The sequence below is a fragment of the Vipera berus genome, assembly GCF_964194415.1.
Source record: "Vipera berus genome assembly, chromosome: 1".
In the NCBI taxonomy this organism is placed as follows: Eukaryota; Metazoa; Chordata; class Lepidosauria; order Squamata; family Viperidae; genus Vipera; species Vipera berus.
In genome coordinates, this window is record NC_138202.1 from 353053338 (window position 1) to 353067903 (window position 14566).

The 14566-nt window shown below is 43.6% G+C and overlaps 1 protein-coding gene across 2 annotated transcripts in view; it reads left to right on the forward strand.

Moving 5' to 3' along the window:
• HNF1B (HNF1 homeobox B) overlaps nucleotides 1–14566 on the forward strand; it is a gene marked incomplete at both ends in the record, with an annotated part of 97014 nt that overhangs the window by 35222 nt on the left and 47226 nt on the right. Inside the window, 3 exons of one of the 2 annotated variants that reach the window (XM_081346599.1) lie at nucleotides 3008–3162; nucleotides 8340–8604; nucleotides 12397–12635. In XM_081346599.1, the coding sequence (XP_081202725.1) occupies nucleotides 3008–3162; nucleotides 8340–8604; nucleotides 12397–12635 (659 nt within the window). The remainder of the gene's footprint in view (nucleotides 1–3007; nucleotides 3163–8339; nucleotides 8605–12396; nucleotides 12636–14566) is intronic. The other variant, XM_081346600.1, reaches the window with a different exon arrangement.

Consider the following 14566-nt stretch of genomic DNA (forward strand, 5'->3'; position numbering starts at 1 on the left):
TTCCTTTCCTTTCCTTTCCTTTCCCTTTCCTTTCCCTTTCCCCTTTCCCCTTTCCCCTTTCCCCTTTCCTTTCTTTCCTTTCCCCTTTCCTTTCCCCTTTCCCCTTTCCCCTTTCCCCTTTCCCCTTTCCCCTTTCCCCTTTCCTTTCCTTTCCTTTCCTTTCCTTTCCTTTCCTTTCCTTTCCTTTCCTTTCCTTTCCTTTCCTTTCATTTCCTTTCCTTTCCTTTCCTTTCCTTTCCTTTCCTTTCCTTCCCCTCCCCTCCCTTTCCTTTCCTTCCCTTCCCTTCCCTTCCTTCCCCCTTTCCTTTCCTTTCCTTTCCTTTCCTTTCCTTTCCTTTCCTTTCCTTTCCTTTCCTTTCCTTTCCTTTCCTTTCCTTTCCTTTCCTTTCCTTTCCTTTCCTTTCCTTTCCTTTCTTTTCCTTTCCTTTCCTATGTCCTTCTTCCCTTTTATTTCTCCTTCATTTCTTTTTGCCTCCCTTCCTGCCTTCCTCACTCCAACAGTTCCCCTCCTATGTCCTTCCTTCCTTCCTTCCTTCCTTCCTTCCTTCCTTCCTTCCTTCCTTCCTTCCTCCCTCCCTCCCTCCCTCCCTCCCTCCCTCCCTGGTTTATATTATTTTATTTTTATTCTTTCATGCTGTACTCAGAACAGAGCCATGATGGAGTTGGGTGGCCCATCAACTTGTTAGATAAAAATTAATTAAATATTTAATTAAATTTAAATTTAATTATTTAATTAAATATTTAGTTTAATAAAAATTAACTGATATTCAATTTAATTAGAGACATAAATCTAAAGCCATTTATCCATGTAGTGCTATAATTAATGATACAAAATTTAATACCCAAATTACTTTGTAATAGGACTTGCACACTGCACAAAGTCTAACCAATATCAAATGAATTTTTGGTTTGCTTTGTCTTTTAGTGCCCTGAGTTTGTAGATTATAAATTTGTCCTTCATGGTGGATTCCGTCACTGATAGATTATGCACCATCAAGTTGGTATTGACTCTTAGCAGTTTTTAACAGAGCTAGATCCTAGATCTAGTATTATTCATAGGAATAGTAAGATCTAGATCTTTGTAGATTTTAGTAGATGTAATAGAATTAGATTTAGTAGATTTGCAGATTTAGTAGATCTAGACATACATAGATTTTGTCCATGAACTTCCATTATACAGGTAATCTCCTACAACTGGGACCATAATTTCTGTTGTACGTTTTTTGCATGCAATCAGTTGGATCTGATTTTACAACAATTGATATCATGATGGTTAGACAAATAATATGGTTGTTAAGCAAATCCAGCTTCCTAAATGGATGCTTTTTTTCTGGAAACCAGGTTGTAAATTGCAATCATGTGACCACAGGCTGCTGCAAGCAGTCATAAAATGTGAGCTGGTTGCCGATTGTATGGCTTGCAATCCCATGATTGTGGGGGTGGTGCAAGAGTTTTAAGTGCAAGTACAGGTTGTAAGTAATTTTATTCCAAGGCCCTCATAATTTATTACCCAGAGCACCTGCAGGCAGGACAAGAAACAGTGGGTGGAAGCTGGAACCAAAGTGGAATTTCCTGACAGCAAGAACAAGGAATCACTGAAACAGCTTGCCTTCTGAAGGTGTGGGTGCTCCGTCACTGAAGATTGGACCACAATTTGCCTGGTCTTCTGCCCTGAGCAGGGGTTAGATTAGAGGACTTCCAAGGTCCCTTCCAACCATATTTATTCATTTGTATTCTGCCTTTATTTTTATGTATTTATGTATTTATTTATTTACAAATAACTCAAGGGGAACATATCCAACGGACCTTCTTCCTCTTATTTTCCCCACAACAACCCTATGAGGTGGGTTGGGCTGAGAGCGAGAGGGACTGGCCCAAAGTCACCCAACTAGCTTTTATCGCTAAGAATAACAGAATAACTAAGTTTGAAGGGACCTTGGAGGTCTTGTAGTCCAACCCCCTACTCAGGCAGGAAACTCTATACCAGGGGTAGGCAACCTCGGCTCTTTTATGACTCATGGACTTCAACTCCCAGAATGCTGACTCAGGAATTCTGGGAGTTGAAGTCCATGAGTCATAAAAGAGCCAAGGTTGCCTACCCCTGCTCTATACCATTTAAAACAAATGGCTGTTCAATCTCTTCTTAAAAACCTCCAGCGATGGAGCACCCACAACTTCTGGAGGCAAGTCTTTCCACTGATTAATTGTTCTGACTGTCAGGAAATTCTTCCTTAGTTCTCTCTTTGATTACTTCCCATTCATTGCTTCTTGTCCTCCCTTCAGGTGCTTTGGTGAATAGGTTGATCCCCTCTTCTCTGTAGCAGCCCTTCAGATATTGGAAAATGGCTATCATGTCACCCCTAGTCCTTCTTTTCACTAGAATAGACATACCCAACTCCAGCAACCGTTCTTTATATGTTTTTGGCCTCCAGTCCCCTAATCATCTTTGTTGCTCTTCTCTGCTCTCTTTCCAAGGTGCTAAAGTAGAACTAGAACTCACCGTCTCCTGGTGATTGGCCCAGGATTACCTGGCAGGCTTTCAGGGCTGGAGCAGGACTAGAACTCAGAGTCTCCTGGTTCCTAGCCTGGTGCCTTAACCACTAGACCAGGGGTCTTCAAACTTGGCCCTTTTATGACTTGTGGACTTCAACTCCCAGAATTCCTTAGCCAGCATGCCTGGCTGAGGAATTCTGGGAGTTGAAGTCTACAGGTCATAAAAGGGTCAAGTTTGAAGACCCCTGAACTAGATCAAAGTGGCTGTCTCTGATTCTATGACTCTGTAGTCATTTTCAAATAAATGTACACACACACACACACACACACACACACACACACACGCACACATACTTTTCATGGATGGAAGAATAGAAGAAGCAACTTTAATTCCTCTTCCATGTCTCTAATCCCCTCCTCCTGGTTTTCCAGTTGTCTGACATGCTTCAGTGTCCTGTTCCTTCTACATCTCTCCTTGACTAAACACTAATTAGAACTCTTTCCTTCCTTTTAGTGAAGACCCTTGGCGAGCTGCAAAGGTGGTGGATGTCACTGGACTGAATCAGTCGCACCTTTCCCAGCATCTCAACAAGGGGACGCCGATGAAAACGCAGAAGCGGGCAGCCCTCTATACGTGGTATGTCCGGAAACAGAGAGAGATCCTCCGGCGTAAGTAGCACTACGGTTTGACAGGTTGGGATGGATGTTGTACAGGTAGTTCTTGACTTACGACCACAATTGAGCCCCAAATATCTGTTGTTAAGCGAAACATGTGTTAAGCGAGTTTTGCCCCATTTTACGACTTTTCTTGCCACCGTTGTTAAATGAACCACTGCAGTTGCTAAGTTAGTAACCTGGTCATTAAGTGAATCTGGCTTCCTATTGACGTTGCTGGTCAGAAGGTTGCAAAAGTTGATCACTTGATCCCAGGACACCGTGACCATCTTAAATACATTCCAGTTGCTAAAAGTCCAAACTTTGATCATGGGGATGCTGCAACGGTCGTTAAGTGTGAAAAATGGTCATAAGTCACATTTTCCAGGGCCGTTGTAACTCTGAATGGTCACTAAATGAACTGTCGTAAGTGGAGGACTACCTCTACGTATTTGTGGGCACAGATCCCCTGTCAGTCTCTTCCGATGGATGCCCTCAAAAATTGAAGATGGAATGCTTCTCAGTGAAGGAAACTCTGAAGTTGCTTTTACATGGAGTCCCCAACTTACGACCACCCCAAATTTCTGTTGCAAAGCAAGACAGTTGTTAAGTGAGCCTAGCCCCGTTCTATGACTTTTCTCGCCACAGTTGTTAAGAGGATCGCTGCAGTTGTTAAGTCAATAACATGGTTTTGGGATGAATCTGGCTTCCCCATTGCATTTTTTTGTCAGAGGTTTGCAGAAGGGGATCACATGACACCGGGGTGCTGCCACCGTCATAAATATGAGCCAGTTGCCAAGCGTCTGAATTTTGATCACATGGCCCTGGGAATGCTGCAATGGTCATAAGTGTGAAAAATAGCTATAAGTGCCATTTTTCAGTGCCGTTGTAACTTCCAAGTTACATTTAAATGAACTGTCATAAATCGAGGATTACCTGTACATCAAACTGACCCTCAATTCTTTGTAACTTAGAGATGGTTTAACTTTGGAAGCTGTCATTTGCTCCCTATCCTTTTTCCTATTTCTTTTCCTACCTTGCAGAATAGTAGAAAGGAGATTTCCTTCTTAGAAATTTGTCTCCAAATTATGGATAAAGCCGAATGGGCTATTGTGTCAAATGCAATGCAGTTGGCTCTCCTTGGGGGGAACAATGTGGTCAGGACAAAGTGATCCAGTGAGCTGGCCACAGTCTTGCACATCCCAAGATAAACTTGTTGACTTTTTTTATGGTGTAGGATTTAAGCGGAGTGTGAGATACCACAAGGTGTTGCATACTCTAATTATCACTGCTTTGATGGATGAGTTTGAGGTAGGGTTGCACGTATCAGCTCTCTGCCTCCCAGCCAGTTCCCCCCCTCCCTTTTGTAAACCAGCTTCTTGGTTTTTATCAGCAGCAGAAAAGGTGAATTTAGAAATGTCAGCTTTCCCCCACAAGTGCAATTTTCTTTTCCCAAAGAAGCTTTTCTGTTGAATCTCTGGGGTATTCTTAGGTCAGTTGGAGAGGGGAGGGGAGGGGAAAGGAAGGGAGAAGAGGCCAGGCAGAGAGAAAGAAGAGAAGGGAAGCAGAGGGAAGGAAGGAATGAAGGAAGGAAGGAAAGAAGGAAGGAAGGAAGGAAGGAAGGAAGGAAGGAAGGAAGGAAGGAAAATACAAAGAGGAAAGGGAGGGAAAGGAAGGGAGGGAGGGGGAAGGAAGGAGAAAAAGGAAGAGGAAGGGAACAGTAGGGAAGGAAGGAAGGAAGGAAGGAAGGAAGGAAGGAAGGAAGGAAGGAAGGAAGGAAGAAGAGTACAAGGAGGAAAGGGAGGGAGGGGAGGGAAGGGAGGGGGAAGGAAGGAGAATAAGGAAGGGAGGGAAGGGAAGAGAAGGGAAGGGAGAGAAGTCACTTATCAGAGCCACTGTAACTTTGAACAGTCACTAAATTAATTGTGATAAGTCAAGGACTACCGATAAAAGGTTGGTTTCTGGGCAAAAGGATCCTAAATCACGGTCACATGACTCCGATAAAAGGTTGGTTTCTGGGCAAAAGGATCCTAAATCACGGTCACATGACTGAAACTCTGCAAACAATGCTAAATGCAGTCTGGTTGATGAGTGCCTCAAATGTGATCGCATGACAGTTTGTGTGTGTGTGTGTGTGTGTGTGTGTGTGTGTGTGTGTGTGTGTGTGTGAGAGAGAGAGAGAGAGAGAGAGAGAGAGAGAGAGAGAGAGAGAGAGAGAGAGAGAGAGAGTTAGTTCTGAGCAGCTACTGTTGTAACTTCAAATACTGTAGCCACTAAGCAAACAATTGTAAGTCAAGGATTACCTGTAATCATTTTCTTAGATTCAGCTGATACTTTTCTCTCCCATTTGAAATGTGTGTGTGTGTGTGTGTGTGTCTGTCTGTCTGTCTGTCTGTCTGTCTTTGACTCAGTGTTGACTCCTGGCAAGTGCCTGGTGAAATCTCTGCAGTTTACTTGGCAAGAATTCAGAAGTGATATACCCTTGTATCCTTCCTTGGGCTGAGGGAGACTGACTGGCCTAAGGCTGCCCAGATGGCTTCCTGCCAAAGGCAGAACTAGAACTCACCGTGTCCTGGTTTCTAGCCTGGTGCCTTCACCACTAGACCAAAATGGCTCTAAGTCAGGGGTGCCTGGCTGAGGAATTCTGGGAGTTGAAGTCCACAAGTCATAAAAGGGCCATGTTTGAAGACCCCTGCTCTAAGTTATGATTAGAGACAGTCATATGGGGGTTTCTCACTCTCTATACAGGAGCTTGCTTTTTTACCAAATCTGACATTCTGTATTATTCATTCAGAGTATCACTGAAGGGAGCTTATTAGTCTGTGTTATGTGGTTTTTATTGGTTTGTTGTGTTGTGGATTTCCCTTTCTCTCTAACACTGGAGAATATCGCAGATTTTTTGATCACTGTTTTCCTTTCTAATATGTTAGTCTTAAGAGTTTTTAACTGTAAAACAGTTCCAGTAGTCCTTGACTTACAATCATTCATTTAGAGACTATTCAAAGTTATAACAACTCTGAAAAAGCAACTTACAACTCGTCCTCCCACACTGGCAATTGTCACAGCATCCCCATGGTCATGTGATCAAAATTTGGACTGACAGGCCAAAGTCATCCAGCTCACTCACAAGCCTAAACTGGGACTAGAATTCTCAATCTCCTGGTGATTGGCCCAAAGTCATCCAGCTGGCTTTCGTGGCTATGGCAGGATTTGAACTCACAGTCCCCTGCTTTCTAGCCTGGTGCCTTAACCACTAGACCAGGGGTAGGCAACCTCGGCTCTTTTATGACTCATGGACTTCAACTCCCAGAATTCCTGAGTCAGCTGTGCTGACTCAGGAATTCTGGGAGTTGAAGTCCATGAGTCATAAAAGAGCCGAGGTTGCCTACACCTGCACTAGACCAAACCTGCTGTCACTAAACTAACCAAAGAGAGAAGCAACCTAGAACTAAGGAGAAATTTCCTGAAAGAACAATTAATCAGTGGAACAACCTGCCTCCAGAAGCTGTGAATGCTCCAACACTGGAAGTTTGTAAGAAGAGATTGGACAGTCATTTGTCTGAAATTCCTGCCTGAGCAGGGGGTTGGACTAGATGACCTCCAAGGTCCCTTCCAACTTCTTCTTCTTCTTCTTCTTCTTCTTCTTCTTCTTCTTCTTCTTCTTCTTCTTCTTCTTCTTCTTCTTCTTCTTCTTCTTCTTCTTCTTCTTCTTCTTCATTATTATTATTATTATTATTATTATTATTATTATTATTATTATTATTATTATTATTATTATTATATGGTATAGGGTCTCCTGCCTGAGCAGCGGGTTGTACTAGATGATCTCCAAGGTCCCTTCCAACTTTATTATTATTATTATTATTATTATTATTATTATTATTATTAATTATTATTATTATTCCAAACGGGATCTAGTTACAATGGCACTGGAAAACGTGACTTATGTCCAGCCCTCATACTTACGACCATTGCAGCATCCCTGTAGTCACATGATCAAAATTTCTGTGCTTGCCAGCAGGCATGTACTTATGACAGTTGCACTGTTTTGGGGTCATGTGATTGCCATTTGCAACCTTCCCAGCCAAATTCTGACAAGTAAAAATCAATGGAGGAAGCCAGATTCACTTAACAACCACATGGATTCAGACTCCCCTACTTGAATTTGGCATGCTGGAATAAGTATTTCAACAGTCACTAAACGAATGGTTGTAAATCAAAGACTCCCTTTATTGACTTTTTCGAGACTCCAGTGGCTATTTCCGCTCGCTTCCTGGTTGACATTTGTTTGCACTGAGAGAAAGTCATCCCCCTATTGAGGCAATTGCCAACGTCTCTCATCATGGCAAAAAATTCTAAACAACTTCTAGATGAAAAACCAAAGAGAGGTAGAAACCTCTAATGCTTGGCTCCCATCTCATGACGGTCCAGATTTTTGCACCCCAGATAGTGCAACCTTAAAAAACAGGCATGGAAAAGACAGCCTAGAGTAGAGGTTACCAACCTTTTAGGCACCGGTTACACAGAGAGAGGTTTTTCCGCGGACAGGAGGGGGTATGGTTTTGTGTGCTGCCTGCATCTTGTGGATGGGGTTTTGCTTGTTTGTGTGGCCCAGTTGCTGGCATGCTGCGGCCTAGTACCAGTCCACAGACCGGGGGTTGGGGATCCCTGGCCTAGAGCAGCAGTCCCATCCTTTGCCAGCTTGGCTCCCCACTGGGGGGGGAGCTGAGAGGGGAACTGGGCCATGTGAGCGATGGGCTGGCACACTGTGTGTGCATGTGCACATGAGCCAGCCCGGCGCTCATGCAAATCGAGCTGTGTGAGCGCCTGTGTGCAACGGCCCACCTCTTCCGTGGCCCAGTTCCCAATAGGCCACAGGTTGGGGACCCCTGGCCTAGCGGATGGTTGAACCCAGGGGTCTTCAAACTTGGCCCTTTTATGACTTGTGGACTTCAACTCCCAGAATTCCTCAGCCAAGCACACTGGCTGAGGACTTCTGGGAGTTGAAGTCCACAAGTCATTAAAGGGCCAAGTTTGAAGGCCTCTGATTGAACCCAACCATACAGGCAAAGAAACCTGGTTCTCTTGCCCCGAGACATTCCTTAAAGTCAACTGACTCTCTTCCTACAGGTGTGTGTGTTGCACAGCCCGATCAACAGGCCCAATGAAAAATCTACTCCTTTCTCTTTCAGAATTCAACCAGACAGTCCAGAGTTCTGGAAATATGACAGAAAAAGGCAGTCAAGATCAGCTGCTGTTTCTCTTTCCAGAATTTAACCAGCAAAACCAGGGTGTGGGCCAGATAGACGACTCTTGTGCTGAAACACCCAGCAAGAAGATGAGACGCAATCGCTTTAAGTGGGGTCCTGCTTCCCAGCAGATCTTGTACCAGGCCTACGACCGGCAAAAGAACCCCAGCAAGGAAGAGAGGGAAGCTTTGGTAGAGGAATGCAACAGGTAAAAAAACTCTGGACAAAAGAGATTTTTTTTCCTTCTGCCGCTCCAGCTTGTTGGCAGAGAATGCAGCTTTTGTTGTTCCAAACCAAAATCTCTATTGTGTGAAGGGTCTAGCATGTTCTGGGTCAAAGGAAAAAAACCCTGCTATCCTCACCATCTAACTAAGCAAACAATATTCTCTCTCACTCTCTCTCTCTCTCTCTCTCTCTCTCTCTCTCTCTCTCTCTCTCTCTCTCTCTCTCTCTCACTCTCTCTCTCTCTCTCTCTCTCTCACACACACACACACACACACACACTCTTTTTCTCTCTCCCTCTGTGTCTTTCTCTATCTTTCTCTGTCCCCCCCTCTCTCTGTCTTTCTCTCTGTTTATCTCTCTTTCTCTCTCTCTCTTTCTCTCTCTCTCTCTGTGTAAGAGGCCAGCACAATTTGAGTCTGCACTTGCCATTAAAGGAAGCATAACACTACCACACACGAGCAATCAGTTGTTCACTTGCAAATAGCTGAAGTAAACAACTCTATTGGCTTCTACCTATGTTACAAGAATCTCCCCAGACTGCTTGCCTTCCCCTGGGAATGACCAGATAGGCTTTGTGGTTCTTGGGGGAGGTCACGTTTATACCACTTGCAACTGTGCAAGGACTCTAAGCTAGGCCCTCACTTGACTCCTCCTTCCAGCCTAGCTGACAGTTTCCCAACATCCATGGAAGTTTAACAAGATTCAAGAGAATAATTGCTTCACTGAATTTGTTCAATATGGTGGTCACAATTTGTGCAAGCTTTGAGTTCAGTTAATCCTTGACATGATAAGACCATTTGAAGTCGCACTGGATCTACCTTAGGGCTACCTAGGGCCTAGTTCCAAAGTTCAGACATTTGGGTTCCTTCCAGAGTCAGGTGACTGAATTTTGGGCACATGGCAAAACAGCCAGATTTATGATTGTTTGCACCATCCCACAGTCACATGAGTGCATTTTACGAGTTTTGCCAAAACCTACCTCTTACTCATAGTTGTCCCAAAGGTGCTTTTTCAGGAGGCAACCGGACTTTCTTTTTTTCCTCTTTTTTCTCTTGTCATCCAAGAAGCTTCTGACTGGATGGTGGGAAAGTCAGAGCTGAAGAAGCTTCTTGTATGAAAAGTGAAACATCTTCAAAGAAAAACAAGAAAGTCCAGTTGCCTCCTGAAAAAGCACCTTTGGGACAACCATGACCTGCATGACTGAGAATCTCCATACACACTACTCATAGTTGTTAAGTGCGAGGACTGAATGTACCTGTGTGTGTGTGTGTGTGTGTGTGTGTGTGTGTGTGTGTGTGTGTATCGCCTAGGACACAGGTCTGCAACCTGCGGCTCCGGAGCCGCATGCGGCTCTTTCACCCACCTCCTGTGGCTCCCAGTCCTCTGCCATGTGCAGTCCCCCCAAAAAAAAGTGGGACTAAAAAGGTTCAACCAATCAATTCAAATATGCAGGGTAGGTGCATATCTCGCCTTGGCTCCACTCTTCAGTCAAACCCTGTTCTGCGCATGCGCGCATATACACCCATGCGCACACATTTTTTGCGGCTCCCAGTTTTTCCTTTTGTGAGGGAACCGGTTCCGAGTGGCTCTTTCACTGTTTCAGGTTGCTGACCCCTGGCCTAGGAGATTATTCCACATCTTAGAGCAACTGATTTAAAGGTCCTGCTTTAAAAGAAGCAGCTAATGTACCATAAAGTAAGTGCAAGGACTGATTAAATGAATTTGACCAGCTTTGATTAAGATTGAGGCCACATGCCTTTAGTAAGGGAAGGGTTTTTTGGGGGGGGGGCATTTGCAGGGGGAGTCAAAAAATGTCAAGATGGTACTCACAATCACGTAGCTGACCCCTCTCGCCTTTAATATGTGTTACCACCACGCAGATAAAAAAAACATGTGAGCCTCAACTACTTGTCAAAACCGTCATCTTAACATTTTTTTTTAATCATTCCTTACAAGTTCTAATTCACATATGATTTGGCTGCCATCTATTTGAGATTCCATTCGAGTTTTCTGGATGTTATTTTTAAGTTCATTTTTAAAAAATAAATTCCTGCTCTGCTTTGCTTGATCAAACAATCCTGATAAAAGGATCCCAAAACGGTCCAAACTATGGAGGCTAAAAAATAGCGGTAGCAATAGTACATAGACTTATATACCGCTTCACAGTGCTTTACAGCCTCTGTAAATGGTTTACAGAGTCAGCCTATTGCTCCCCAACAATCTGGGTCCTCATTTTACCGACCTTGGAAGGATGGAAGGCTGAGTCAACCTTGAGCTGGTCAGGATCGAACTCCTGGCTGTGGGCAGGGGTTTAGAATTTAATCTTCTCAGAGATAGAGGTACTCCTCAACGTATGACCACAACTGAGCCAACAATTTATGTTGTTAAGTGAGGAATTTGTTAAGTGAATTTTGCCCCATTTTACAACTTTCCTCGCCACATTTGTTAAGTGAATTACTGCAGTTCTTAAATTAGTTACGAGGTTATTAAGTGAATCTGGTTTTCCCATTGACTTTGCTTGTCAGAAGGTCGCAAAAGGGGATCACATGACCCCGGGACACTGCAAGCATCATAAATATGAGACTGTTGCCAAGTATCTGAATTTTGATTATGTGACCATGGGGATGCTGCAACGGTCATAAGTGTGAAGAAATGTCCTAAGTCACTTCTTTCAGTGCCATTGTAACTTTGAGCGGTCATTAAATGGACTGTTGTAAGTCATTAAATGAGCTGTTGTAAATAAGTACCTGTATCCCACTACCTTAGAAAGGATGGATCTTAAATACCCACAACGCAGGACAGAATCAACAGCAAAAAAATCAGCCTGTAAATTAAACTTCACACTTATGCTTAAACTTCCTCTTTTGCCTGATAGGAATGCAGCAGGTAGAGACAAAAAATCTGTTTTCTGGAATTTATTGCAATCTTGGTCTTTTTGTGACTTTCTCCACTGATTTAAACCCAAAAGAAATTCAGAAATGTTTCTAGTCAAATGTCAGAATGTGAAAGTCACAGTCAAACTGATTTCTCCAGCTAAATTCATCTGATACTTGCAACATTGATTTGCAACATTAAATAATTAGCATACTTTAATTGGCTTAATGCCTGTGGTCCTTAGCGTCAAATGAGGCTAGGTTTGCACAAAATGTAGCTTAAAATGGGATTTGGGTGATTTTCAGCTGAGTGTATTGTGGGAATCTGGCCATTGTTGGAGCCTGTTGTTAAACCCTAATGTGGGCATCATCTCTTAGATAAGGGGTCTTCAAACGTGGCCCTTTTATGACTTGTGGACTTCAACTTCCAGAATTCCTCAGCAACAAAATTTCATTTTAATGTAAGCTGATTAGTGTATATTTAAAGTGACAATAAAGATTCTATTCTATTCTATTCTATTCTATTCTATTCTATTCTATTCTATTCTATTCTATTCTAGTCTAGTCTAGTCTAGTCTAGTCTAGTCTAGTCTAGTCTAGCCTAGCCTAGCCTAGCCTAGCCTAGCCTAGCCTAGCCTAGCCTAGCCTAGCCTACCCTACCCTACCCTACCCTACCCTACCCTACCCTACCCTACCCTACCCTACCCTATCCTATCCTATCCTATCCTATCCTATCCTATCCTATCCTATCCTATCCTATCCTATCCTATCCTTATTAATATTGAGCTAGTTAGACCAATTTTTAACCTGGTAATGTTCTTAGCAAGTTCTCCTCCTGTGTTAGTCCAACACAGGGGTCCAACCAAGCTTTCTCTAGGAATTTGCTTAATTCTCTCCTCTAGGGCAGAATGCCTCCAGCGTGGTGTGTCACCCTCTAAAGCACACGGCTTGGGTTCAAATCTGGTCACAGAAGTCCGCGTCTACAACTGGTTTGCAAACCGGAGGAAAGAAGAAGCTTTTCGGCAAAAGCTTGCAATGGATGCCTACAGTACAGGTCAGCCTCACACCATGAACCTCTTGCTGTCCCATGGGTCACCGCACCATGCTCAACCCAGCTCTTCTCCGCCCAGCAAAATGCCAGGTAAGTCAGAGTTAGTATCTCCTGTTTGCAAAAGAGGTCAGACGTGATTACACATTTTACAAGGGGCAGATGCTAGAACACATTGCAGGCAGTCCTTGACATACAACAGTTCATTTTTTGACCGTTCAAAGTTACAACGGCACTGGAAAAAGTGACATGACTGTTTTTCGTACTTACGACTGTTGTAGCATCCCCATGGCCACGTGATCAAAATTCGGATGCCTGGCAACTGTCTCACATTTATGACGGCTGCCGTGTTCCAGGGTCATGGGATTCCCTTTTGTGACCTTCTGACAAGCAAAGTCAATGGGGGGGAAGCCAGATTCACTCAACAACCATGTTCCTAACTTAACAACTGTGGCAAGAAAGGTCATAAAATGGGGGAAAAATCATTTAACAACTACCTGTACAGGTAGTCCTCAGCTTACAACCAAAATGAAGCTAAGCAAGACTGTTGTTAAGTGAATTTTGCCTCATTTTACAACCTTTCTTGCCACAGTTGTTAAGCGAATCATGGCAGTTGTTAAGATAGTATCACAGTTGTTAAGTGAATCTGGCTTCTCCATTGACTTTGATTGTCAGAAGGTCACAAAAGGGGATCACATGACCTTAGGACACAGCAAGGATCATAAGTATGAGCCAGTTGCCAAGCATCCGAATTCTGATCAGGTGACCATGGGGATGCTGCAACGGTCACAAGTGTAAAAACTGGTCATACGTCACTTTTTTCAGTGCTGTTGTAACTTTGAACAGTCACTAAATGAACTGTTGCAAGTTGAGAACTGCCTCTATTATGTGGAGAACCTCTGTTCTAGCATCTAGTCCGGGGGTAGGCAACCTTGGCCCTTTTATGACTCGTGGACTTCAACTCCCAGAATTCCTGAGCCAGCCATGCTGAGGAGAAAGGGAGAGGTTTCCAAGCGGAGCCATGCTGGCTCAGGAATTCTGGGAGTTGAAGTCCACGAGTCATAAAAGAGCCAAGGTTGCCTACCCATGATTTCTAGTTCATTCTCTCTCTACTGAGGTGTTCACCAGCTCGGAAGCTTTCTTCTCCTCTTTAGTTTTTCCCCCTTAAAGATATCATTGTTTTTCTTGGAAATTGTATCCCCAACCAACTTCTTACGTTTCCCTTCTTTTTCGGTGATTGTTGAAGAAAGAGATTTTGGAATAATGGTAAACAGTTGAATGAAGAGTCAACACAGGCTGTATAAAAAGAAGCCAGCTACAAAAATAGCCAACAGCATGTTAGGGAGAAGAGATATGGTACTGAAAATAGAGATGCCACTAACATTTTGTGGTATGACCACATCTGGAATACAGGTAGCCCTCCACCTATGACCAACTTTGACTGCTCAAAGTTATGATGGACCTGAGGTTCTGATGGTTGCTGTACTCGCCCTCTTCTCCCACCCACCCCCAATCTTGTGACTGAACTTTGGGCATTCAGTGACGTGACCACATTTGTAGCTGTTTGCAGTGTCTCACGTTCACGCGAGCGCGTTTTATGATAGTTTTCCTAAAACCAACATTTACTTCGGGTTTTCAGCAAAACCATGCCCCTGCTGAGCCATTGTTTTGCTTAAGGACCATGACATTCACTTAGTGAAGCCATGGTGGCTCCGTGGTTAGAATGCAGTATTGTAGGCAAACTCTGCCTACTGCCAGGAGCTCGATCCTGACCGACTCAAAGTTACTTCTGCCTTCCACCCTTCTGAGGTCAGTAAAATGAGGAGTGAGATTGTTGGGGGTCACAGGTGGACTCTGTAAACTGCTTAGAGAGGGCAATGAAGAACTATGAAGGGGTATATAAGTCTAAGTGCTATTGACATTAATGATTTTTGTATCATGACTTACAAATGTAATGGGCAGACTCCCTTACCGTCATAAGCCACGTCTGTATTGCGTGCACTTTTAGTTGCTGCACCTCCAAA